Source organism: Culex quinquefasciatus, chromosome 2 (assembly GCF_015732765.1).
Source record: "Culex quinquefasciatus strain JHB chromosome 2, VPISU_Cqui_1.0_pri_paternal, whole genome shotgun sequence".
Lineage (NCBI taxonomy): Eukaryota > Metazoa > Arthropoda > Insecta > Diptera > Culicidae > Culex > Culex quinquefasciatus.
In genome coordinates, this window is record NC_051862.1 from 127331425 (window position 1) to 127343117 (window position 11693).

At 38.5% G+C, this 11693-nt stretch overlaps 2 protein-coding genes across 2 annotated transcripts; one reads left to right on the forward strand and one right to left on the reverse strand.

Moving 5' to 3' along the window:
• Positions 1 to 347: 347 nt before the first annotated feature.
• LOC6044455 (zinc carboxypeptidase A 1) lies at positions 348 to 1697 on the reverse strand. Its single transcript, XM_038254418.1, has one exon. The coding sequence runs from the start codon at positions 1672 to 1674 to the stop codon at positions 406 to 408; it is 1269 nt and encodes a 422-aa protein (XP_038110346.1). The 5' UTR covers positions 1675 to 1697; the 3' UTR covers positions 348 to 405.
• Positions 1698 to 8865: 7168 nt separating this feature from the next.
• Positions 8866 to 10281, forward strand: LOC6044456 (zinc carboxypeptidase A 1). Its single transcript, XM_001861935.2, has one exon. It carries the CDS (start codon positions 8903 to 8905, stop codon positions 10178 to 10180), a length of 1278 nt encoding a protein of 425 aa, XP_001861970.1. The 5' UTR covers positions 8866 to 8902; the 3' UTR covers positions 10181 to 10281.
• Positions 10282 to 11693: the final 1412 nt, after the last annotated feature.

An 11693-nucleotide genomic window follows, 5' to 3' on the forward strand; every position in this document is an offset into this window, starting at 1 on the left:
AAAAGCCCATAAACACTGACACGGAGAAAAAAGAGTTCCCAAAATTGTGAACAAGCGTGCATGAAAATGGGAACCTCGAACAAAGTGTTCAAATCCCATGGTACGATTTTGAAAAACGTGCCATGAAATTTGAACACTTTGTTCGTGGTTCCCGTTTTCATGAACACTTGTTCACGATTTTGGGAACTCTTTTTTCTCCGTGCAGTAACGGAGTAATTTAGCTAAACATAAACATTCTACCAAATAGCATTTTATCCGAAATTCAGATTCAACGCTCCCCTCTCAGCAAATTGTGGTAATCATGTCGAATAAGGTTTAAAATAAATTGCTCAAAAAATAGGTTAAAAAATTATTTATTGTACCATCAACATTTTTTGTCATCACACATTCCCCTTCCTCACCTCATTACACCTTAAAGTAACCCCTCTGTTCGGTCTCCTCCACCAGCGTCACCAACGAGTCCAGCGTTTCCTCCCCGGTCGGGACAATCTGCTCCGGGGGCAGCACAAATCCGACCCAACCTCCGGCCGGTCGCAGCTCGTACGTGTACACGATCTTGATGTTCTGCACTCCGTACGCCCACTCCCCACTTCCTCCGCTGGCCGGATAGATTGCGTCGTAGACATTTCCGTACCGGTACTTGGTGCCGTAACGCTTGGCCAGCGAGGTGACCGTTGCCTTTGCGATCTCACTCAGGTCTTTGTGGTTGGGCGTGTGCTCGGTGGTGTGTCCGTACGGGAAGAGCAAGAGCTGCGAGTACGAGTGGAACGCGATGTAGGCTTGGATTTTGCCTTTTAGGGAATCTAGGTACTCGGACAGACCTTTGGTTTCACTTTCGGAGAATGGGTACGGTCCGGCGAAGGATTCCGACGTGCAGCGATGGCTGGCTCCCTTTTCGGCCCAGTAAAAGTCCCAGTTGCGGTTGGGATCGGCTCCGTAGCAACCACCAGAGTACGGGGTTCGTGTCTTGCGCCAGAGACGGTCTCTCCGGTGACTGTAAGCGTATCCATCGGGGTTGACACTCGGGAAGATGTACCAGTCGTAGTTTTCGGCGATCTTGCGAACACTCGGGTCTTCACTGACGAGGAGTTGGTTCAAGATGTAGGTCACCGTGGCCGGGGAGATCCACTCGCGAGCGTGAATGCCTCCCTCGATGAAGATGCCGGGATTGCCAGACTTGTACGACACTTTGACACCCTTCAGCGTACGATTCTCGTAAGATCGTCCAGCTTCGATCACTTCCACTTGCTTGTACTCCGTAGCCAGTTTGTCTAGCCACCCATGGATCGCGTCCAGGTCGTGGAACTCATTCCAATCAAACACTTGATTGTTTCGCTTCGACTTGATTCGGTTCTTCTCTTCGTCAATCAACTCCTGCAGGTTCGTGGACAGCAGCCGACCGCACATTCCTTCCGTTTCCAGCGTCTCAACAAAGTCGGACAACTTGTGCGGAGCCACCACGATGTTGAACTTATCGCCCACCTTGTGGCCACTCTCCAAATAAATGTAACTATCACTCGAGAACTTTAGCTGATCCAGCGTGGCCAGATGTTGGTTCGTCTTCGCGGTCACCTGATAAACCCGGTAGTTGTCATAGCGAGCTTCTTCACTGAACACACATCTGCTGTCGATGGATAGAACCACCAGCCAGATTACCGCCTTCCAAAGATCCATCTCCTAGTATTGTCCTCCCACAACTAACGCACTCGAGGTCTCCCGGAGGCCGTTTTATACGAGAGGGTGTCATTCTGGCCAAACAAAAAGATCTTCCTCGATCAACCAAACCGACTTATTGGTATGGGGCAGCACGCATCTCCCCGAGTGTGTGAATAACTGAGAGAAAGATTGAACATCTTTTTTACAGTTATTCCGCGCCATGCGTCCGCAAAGCAAATGTTAGATTCTCCCCATGGATCAATGCAAAGCAAGTGACAGTGCGCCAACAACAGCGATTTGCATAAATCGAAATTCCCTCAAAGATGAAGAAGAAGAAGCAGCAATCAATTAGCCGTTCAATACGGTTCGGGGTTTTGTTTATTAGTTATGCAATACGTGGTACGATCCACAATCAATGGGCGTGGGTGGTGCTGGTTCTCGGAACGACGGAACGCTCGCGCGCTGTCATTGACCTTGGTCGGGTGATGTTTTGTTTGGGTTCGCGATGTGACGACGGGGGCTTATTGTGTACTTTGGACCTTCAGAATGAATCCATCTGAGGAGAAATTTTAACACCTACCGAAGATGTGGGTTTTGTTGATTTTCTTTTATTGTTCTTATTTAAGATTTTGCTTCTTAAATCTAGATTTCTTTTACAAATAGTCTTATCAAGACACGTACTCTAGAAATGTTGAATGCTATTTAAACGGTGACCGAGCCACGTAGCCCAGTGGTAACGCTTCCGCCTCGTAAGCGGTAGATCGGGGTTCAAATCCCGGCTCGCACCAATACAACTGGTGATCTTTTCCCTTCTGGAATCGATTGCTTAGTAAAGGGAAGGTAGTGTATCGTCACAAACTGGACCTTATCACGACACCTTAGGGAGGCGACCTATGGAATGTTATCATTAACCCTAACATGTTAACATTAAGTTGAGAATGAAACTGCCACTGAATCCGCTTTGTAAATGCCGGCCCCGATACTCTTCAAGGGCGTTCCCCTCAGGAACTGGGAAAGATTTACTTTTTACTTTATTTAAACGGTGACCACATGGGAGACTTTAATACAGAGTCCATAAGTCTGAATGGTACTTAAAATCATAAAAAATATCGATATAATATATTGTATATATTTAAATATATATTTTTCTCACAAATTACTGAGCAATTCTCTGAGATTTCGGTCATTCGTTTTTTTGTATATTTTAATCCGGCTGAAACTTTTTTGGTGCCTTCGGTATGCCCAAAGAAGCCATTTTGCATCATTAGTTTGTCCATATAATTTTCCATATAAATTTGGCAGCTGTCCATACAAAAAAGATGTATGAAAATTTAAAAGTCTGTATATTTTGAAGGAATTTTTTGATTGATTTGGTGTCTTCGGCAAAGTTGTAGGTATGGATACGGACTACACTGGAAAAAAATTATACACGGTAAAAAAATGGTGATTTTTAATTTCACTTTTTGTCACTAAAACTTGATTTGCAAAAAAAACACTATTTTATTTTTTTTATTTTTTGATATGTTTTAGAGGACATTAAATGCCAACTTTTCAGAAATTTCCAGAATGGGCAAAAAATCTTTGACCAAGTTATGATTTTTTGAATCAATGCATTTTTTTTTTCAAATAATCGAAATATTGGTCGCAAACATTTTTCAATTTCATTTTTCGATGTAAAATTAAATTTGCAATCAAAAAGTACTTCAGCGAAATTTTAATAAAGTGCACCATTTTCAAGTTATAGCCATTTTTATGGAACTTTTTTTCAAAATAGTCACAGTTATTGATTTTTAAAAATAGTGCCCATGTTTGCCCACTTTTGAAAAAAAATATTTTTGAAAAGCTGAGAAAATTCTCTATATTTTGCTTTTTCGGACTTTGTTGAAACGACCGTTAGTTGATGAGATATTGCCATGCAAAGGTTTAAAAACAAGAAAATTGATGTTTTCTGAATCTCACCAAAACAACCCACCATTTTCTAATGTCGATATCTAGGCAACTAATGGTCCAATTTACAATGTTAAAATATGAAACATTCGTGAAATTTTCCGATCTCTTCGAAAAAAATATTCACAAAAAATTTAAATCAAGACTAACATTTCAAAAGGACCAAACATTCAATATTAAGCCCTTTTGATATGTTAGTCTTGATTTAAAATTCCTGAAAGTATTTTTTTTGAAAAGAACGGAAAATTTCACAAATGTTTCATATTTTAACATTGTAAATCGGACCATTTGTTGCTGAGATATCGACATAAGATAATGGTGGGTTGTTTGGGTGAGACTTGGAAATCATCCATTTTCTAAGGGTCGTATCAACAAAGTCCGTAAAAGCAAAACATAGAGAACTCAGCGCAGCTTTTCAAAAATATTTTTTTCAAAAGTGGGCAAACATGGGAACTATTTTTTTTTAAATCAATAACTGTGACTTTTTTGAAAAAAGTTCCATAAAAATGGCTATAACTTGAAAACGGTGAACTTTATAAAAAATCACTAAAATACTTTTTGATTGCTAATTCAATTTTACATCGAAAAATGAAATTGAACAATGTTTGTGACCAATATTTCGATTTTTTGAAAAAAATTGTATTTATTCAAAAAAACCATAACTCGGTCAAAGATGCCCATTCTGGAAATTTCTGAAAAGTTGGCCTTTTATTTCCTCTAAAACACATGAAAAAAAAGTGTTTTTTTTGCAAATGAAGTTTTAGTGACAAAAAGTGAAAATAAAAATCACCAATTTTTTTACCCCGTATCATTTTTTTTACATTTTAGTCCATATCCTACAACCTACAACGTTGCTCAAGACACCAAATCGATCAGAAAATTCCTTCAAAAGATACAGATTTTTGAATTTTCATATATCATTTTTTTATGGACAGCTGCCAAATTTGTATGGAAAATTATATGGACAAACGATGCAAAATGTCTTCTTTGGGCATACCGAAGGCACCAAAAATGTTTCAGCTGGATTAAAAAAAAAACAAAAATTAAAATTAAAGAAAAAACGTTACTTAATCCACCTTTAGGTGGTTGGTACCTTCCTCTCATTTATAGTGAGCAACCCGTCTAAAGTGTCCACATGTTTATGGATCTCCCCTAACGTTCGCAGCACCTAAGAGGTCCTAATAAAAATAAACGATGAGTAAAAAAACAGACTACCTACAGGCTTTTAGTCAAGATTATACAGACACGGCCTTTGAGGAAAATGGCATCCCTCTACACGGCTTTTTCGTGGCGATCAGACCCGACCAGTTGAGGTTATGTGAATTCAGACTATTTTTTAAACTGCTTGTAATTTAAGATAGGTAAGTCAGATCTTGAAAATTGTTACTCCACCTGAAAGGTCTTCTCATATGCTTTCAAGAAATGTATAACATCTGAGGGTTTCATGAAAAAACCACCCTTTTTACCATAATTTTAATTTAATATGAAACAGTTTTTTAACATAACTTTTCAAATACATGATAAAACTGCATGAATTTAAATAGCAACTTAAGGGAAGTTAAGACGGATCGATTAAAACCATTCCGGCCAAAATCTGTTGAGCCTGTGACGAGATATTCCAGTGACATTGATTTGGTACACATGTCTACATACAGCCAAACACACAGACCTTTGCTCAGCTGGTGATTCTGAGTCGATATGTACAAATGAAGATAGGTCTAGGAGGTCTAATTAAAAAGTTCATTTTCCAAGTGATTTTATAGCCTTTCCTCAGTAAGGTGAGGAAGGCAAAAAGACCGATTCCGTAGAGAACTGCTTTCCTGGAAACGCATGGTGCTTGCCCAACCCCTTACTTCACAAGCAAAGAATGGTTTCTGGGTTATTTAAGCTCCTGTGCAAATTTTTAGCAAATTTGGTAAAGATTGATACCCGGAAATTGTGGAGCGGAGTTTTGATCACAAGTCCCATATTCTGGGCACCCTACTGCTTATCTGTTACATGGTGCATAAATTCCAACATAATTGGTTGCGTGGCTGTACTCCAAAGGTATGTCAGTAGTTGTGAAAGTAAACATAAATCGTCGCTTGTGTGCTATCTTGTGACATGTCCTATCTTTTTACAGCAGACATGTCACAAGATAGCACAAGCAGGGCTGTGGAGTCGGAGTCGGAGTCGGAGCCGGAGTCGGTGGAGTCGGGTCTTTTTGGGGACCTGGAGTCGGAGTCGGAGTCGGAGTCGTCAAAACTCGAACAGCTAGAGTCGGAGTCGGCTAAATTTTAGGAGCTGGAGTCGGAGTCGGAGTCGGAGCCGAAGATTTCTGATAACCCGGAGTCGGAGTCGGAGCCGGAGTTATCTTAAATTCAACAAAAAATATGATTTTTTAAATGTTCTGTATTTCCTATAGAACAGCTTAATTTAAAAAATATCTTATATTGTTAATTGATTTATCAGATGCCATTATGTTTTTGAAGCCTTTTATTGTGATTGAAAAGCTCTAATTGTGTTTGTTAAGGCACCACCCTAGTGCCTTAAGAAGCACGAGTGTTAGATTTAAGATACTATTTGAATTTGGCTACCTACTTTTCTCACACTATCGTATTATCAGATCACTTGCACAACTTCACTGTGTTCGGCAAGAGAACGAAGATTTACTACCTATCGTGCCCATGAAGATCTACGACAAGGTCAAGATCACCAATCAGTACAAATATATCGTTCGAACCGAAACCACGCATTTTATCATTTTCTCCGTTTTCGTTCTCTGAAACTAAATTGTGTCGCGCTTTTCTTTATCCATCGCCTACGGAAATTGTGTTTGACTGCCACCGATCTTTCGCACTTTGACGACCTTTCCATTGAACAGTGTTATTACACTATAATCACACCCAAAGGAAAAATATATCTCAAAATCTGCAACAGTGGATTGCTGCAGAAAATGTCACATTTTATTAAAAAAAATTGCAGCAAGCCCGTAGATTATTTTTGCCCGCGTGTAAACATTTCAGCGATCTGCAGTTCCCACCAACACATATAATGCTGGCCCATCCCCGAGCAACACTCCAAAGAGAAACATATGTTGGTGCTCTTCCACTCACTTTTCATCTAGCGTCCATGGCGCTGTGGTAGTGTGTCGGATCAATAACCAAGAAGTTGGTGGTTCAATCCTCGTTTTGATAAGGTTTTTTTTTGTGAAATACAACCAAAAAGCCGTCGGTAATGTCGATAATTGTCGGTAACGGGCAAAAATGTAATACCCCTATATCGCAAAAAATACAAGAGGACAGTTTTCATGCAGATTCTGATATACTTTCATGCCGCCATGAATCAAAATCATGCGACTGCCGTTTGGGTGTGAGTAGAAGAAAATCAAAGTGTTGCATTTCAAATAATTGAAACTATCAAAAAATATCAAAAGAAGTTGCAACAAATTTTGAAATAATCATTGATTGTTGGTGTTGATTTTAGGTAAACTATTTTGATATCGTTGCAAATTATCGTTGAACAAATCTCAAGAATTCAGTACAAAAATAAACTAATAAAAAATGTATAGAACAAAATATAGGATTTTAATTTATTTTTCAAATATTACAAAAAAACTAAATCTATATATAATTAACTGGTATGAATTTTCTCATACTGTATGTCCCACGCCAATATGACGGAAAGTGATAATCATTACATATCATTGTACCTTAAAAAAATGAAATATTTGTGACCTAGAAAATATTTTACTTGTGTATATTTGTTTTTTATTATATTTTAAGTTTTTTCATATATTTTGATGGAGGCGCGAGATCATTCATAAAGCTTCGTTTGAGGTTTCACAAAGTATCGTAAACCTCCTTTTTGAAGTATAAAAAATTTTAAAATTAAAATAAATTAAAAATATCCAGGGTAAAATATTTTCCTTGTCACAGATATTTGAAAAGGAAATCTTAAGCGTCCTTTCCACGAAGAAATTGTTTAGATACATTGATTTGCAATAATAAGCTCCTTTAGCGATGGCGTGATGTCCATGTACGTCTTAAAAAAAAAAAAAACAAAAAAAATGTTTCGATTAAAATTGTCATTTAAAAAAACAATGTGCCGGTCACTGTGCTTCTTACATATGTCAGCCTGAAAGTGAGCAAATTGAATTTTATTGCTCAAAAGATCATTAAGGCCAGGTTTCTTTTAGTTATTCATTCAAAAATAACAATTTAATATTTAAATTTATTAGCTTTGAAAAAAAATATTTTCAAATTTGAGGTTAAGCAGATAAATCCAAATTTACTTAAAAAACTGTTCTTTTCAAAATGTCTCTAAAACTGAAGATATTTTTGGATTTCTGTTTCCATAACGTATAAAATTTGTAACCAAGAAACTTTTTTCCGTTTATTTACTTTACTTTACTTAACTTATTTTTCTTGAGAAAAACATGACGCTTAGAGAGTATGGATATAATCCTATTTATCAATGTTTTAAAAATAATTAACTAATAATAGTTAACTAACTTTTGAAACATTTAAAAATATGTGGAGTTGGAGTCGGAGTCGGAGCCAACCATTTGTTGAAAGCTGGAGTCGGAGTCGGAGTCGGAGTCGGCTAGAGTTGGTAGGCCGAAGTCGGAGTCGGAGTCGGAGCCAACCATTTGTTGAAAGCCGGAGCCGGAGTTGGAGTCGGAGTCGTTTGAAATATGACCCGACTCCGCAGCCCTGAGCACAAGTGACGAAATGTTGATTGCTAGACACATTTATTTACATTCTGCTGCAGGTGAATTAATTCAAAATCATGTAAGATAGTCCAGAGTTTTGGAAATTCAAAAAATCAGACCAATGCTCAGAGCTTAATTATACCAATTCGGAACCAATAATCAATCCACATAAACTTGCCTTTTTTACCAAACAATACAAAACAAAATGAATGCTCAACATTGTCAGTTTTGTTTAGAAAAGACTAAAAAGAAAGCAAGCTAATTCAAGCACGAGTAATAAGACAATGTTGTTAAATTTGATACCTAATCCAAAGAATACCGATCTTGAAATAGGCACGATCTTTCCACCGCTGACTCAACGAAGGATTAACTCTGAAAATTAGATGAGCCCATCGGCATCCACTGCGGCAATGGGCCTTTCCAGTACAGCGCGTGACAAGCACTGAAGCGGTCCACTTCAGCGGCTTATCGATCAGCACTCGAGCGAACTTCCCATAGCTTCTGCACGATTGGAATGTTTCGAATACTCCAAATCCAGCCGCTTGATGATATAAATATCAAACAAATCCCTGATTGAAGTCAGTGTCGAACGAACAGTGCTCCAAAATGGCATCCCAACTAGCTTTCGGTCTTCTGCTAGCATCACTAGTCTGCTTCACAGCCATCGAAGCTGCCGGAGAGGTCGCTCGATACGACAACTATCGGGTATACCGAGTGACAACCGGATCGGTGGACCAGCTTAAGGTTTTAAACGAGCTCAGGGAATCCAGCGATAGCTACATCTTCCTGGAGAGTGGCCGCAAAGTCGGTGACCATTCGGACATTGTGGTGGCCCCTCACAAACTGGCAGACTTTGATGAAGTGTTGAAGAATGAAGGGATCGGCTTTCGTGTGCTCCAGAAGAACTTGCAGCGATCGATCGATATGGAAAAGAGCCGCATGAGGTCGAGGAGGAGCGGTGGATCTTTCGGTTGGGACGAGTTCTATGGACTGGAGGATATCCACGACTGGTTGGATAAGGTGGCGTCACAGCACGAGCAGGTTGAGCTGATCGAGGGAGGACACTCGTATGAGAACCGCTCGATTAAGGGTGTTAAAGTGTCGTACAAGTCTGGGAATCCGGGAGTGTTCCTCGAGGGTGGAATTCATGCTCGTGAGTGGATCTCTCCGGCGACGGTGACCTACATCCTGAACGAGCTGTTGACCAGTCAAGATCCTGCTGTGCGCAACATTGCCGAAAACTACGACTGGTATGTTTTCCCGAACGCTAATCCTGATGGCTACGTCTACACTCATGAGAAGGATCGTATGTGGCGTAAGACGCGTACGCCTTACTCCGGAGGATGCTTCGGTGCTGATCCGAACCGTAACTGGGGTTTCCACTGGGCTGAGCAGGGAACATCAAACCGGTGTTCGTCAGAGACCTATGGTGGACCGAGCGCGTTCTCGGAAGTCGAGACCAAGACCCTGTCCAGCTACATCGCTTCCCTTAAAGGAAAGATCCAGGCCTACATCGGATTCCACTCATACTCCCAGCTTCTGCTGTACCCGTACGGACACACTGGAGAGCACACACCAAACCACGATGACCTGACCGAGATCGCTGAAGCTACCATAACCTCGTTGGCCAAGCGTTATGGAACACACTACACGTACGGAAACGTCTACGATGCCATCTACCCTGCAAGTGGGTCCAGCGTGGACTGGGCATACGGAACGCAGGACGTCAAAATCGCATACACCTACGAACTTCGACCCAGCGATGACAGTTGGGATGGATTCGTGCTGCCACCGAGCCAGATCATTCCAACCGGAGAGGAAACGCTGGACTCGTTGGTGACACTGCTGGAGGAAACGGCCAAGCGGGGGTACTTCCAGAACTAGACTAGAGCTCGTGTGTTGCGTGCACTCGAAACGCTATGACGGCATCATTGTGGTAGAAGAGAATTGACGAGCAATAAAGTTTGAAGTGGTTTTCTAAATAATATGGAGTGTTTGACTTGCTTAATTACTGCAGCTGGGTTGGTAGCGGATAATGCCGCTTTTTGAATGCCTTATCAATAGAAGAGAGTTTAAAGTACAAATCAAGCAAAACATTGTGAATGGGCTAATGAGGTTTTATAAACTAAGATACTATCCAACTCATTCTCAGTATAAACATTCTCTGTCGTGAAAGAGATGCACTGCTTGTTGACATATCGAAATGCCTATGACCCATTTCCATTTTTTGCTTGAAATAGCCATCCTGGTATCTCAAAGTTCACCACGAAATTCAAACCAGTGAACTCAAAACGGTAAGGATATTTATCGTGAAAGTAACAAAATATAGCTAGTTTTCCCGATTTTCGGAAATTTTAGATAAGTCAATGAGGCCTACTACAACTTCAGTCCAGATTCGATTGTCCGAAGGCCTCGGATAATCAAATCTTCCGAGAATCGAATAACGATAAAATTATTTTTTTACGTTGTCTTGTTTTTTCACACGGCAATAATGTGAAAGTTAACTCCTTTTGATCCGAGTCACTGTTTTACGAGCTACCTCTACGAACATCCTAACATCCTGTCATGTATGTATTGTTATGTTTGATTATAACCATGCTCTAAAGTGATTTTTAGTTTTTGAATTCAAGATGGCGGCTGGTTGAAATACCGAAAAAAAAATTTGTTATGCTAAAAGGCAATCAACACCTCAAATTTGATTAAAAATAAGGTAAAAGAACTAAAATTTAATGTTCAAAATAAGAAAATAAAAAAACGAAAACATTTTTTTTTATCATGACTCGATTATCTGAAGTCGCATACAAACCTTCGGATAATCAAAACTTCGGATAACTTAAAAACTTAAATACTGAAATATTTAAACACTTAAATACTGAAATACTTAAATATTCAAATACTAAAATATTAAAACACTTAAATACTTAAATACTTAAATACTTAAATACTTAAATACTTAAATACTTAAATACTTAAATACTTAAATACTTAAATACTTAAATACTTAAATACTTAAATACTTAAATACTTAAATACTTAAATACTTAAATACTTAAATACTTAAATACTTAAATACTTAAATACTTAAATACTTAAATACTTAAATACTCAAATACTCAAATACTTAAATACTTAAATACTTAAATACTTAAATACTTAAATACTTAAATACTTAAATACTTAAATACTTAAATACTTAAATACTTAAATACTTAAATACTTAAATACTTAAATACTTAAATACTTAAATACTTAAATACTTAAATACATAAATACTTAAATACTTAAATACTTAAATACTTAAATACTTAAATACTTAAATACTTAAATACTTAAATACTTAAATACTTAAATACTTAAATACTTAAATACTTAAATACTGAAATATTTAAACACTTAA

Coding starts and splice junctions, on each gene's coding strand:
- LOC6044455 (XM_038254418.1), bottom strand. CDS start 1,674: ATGGATCTTTGGAAGGCGGTAATCTGGCTGGTGGTTCTATCCATCGAC.
- LOC6044456 (XM_001861935.2), top strand. CDS start 8,903: ATGGCATCCCAACTAGCTTTCGGTCTTCTGCTAGCATCACTAGTCTGC.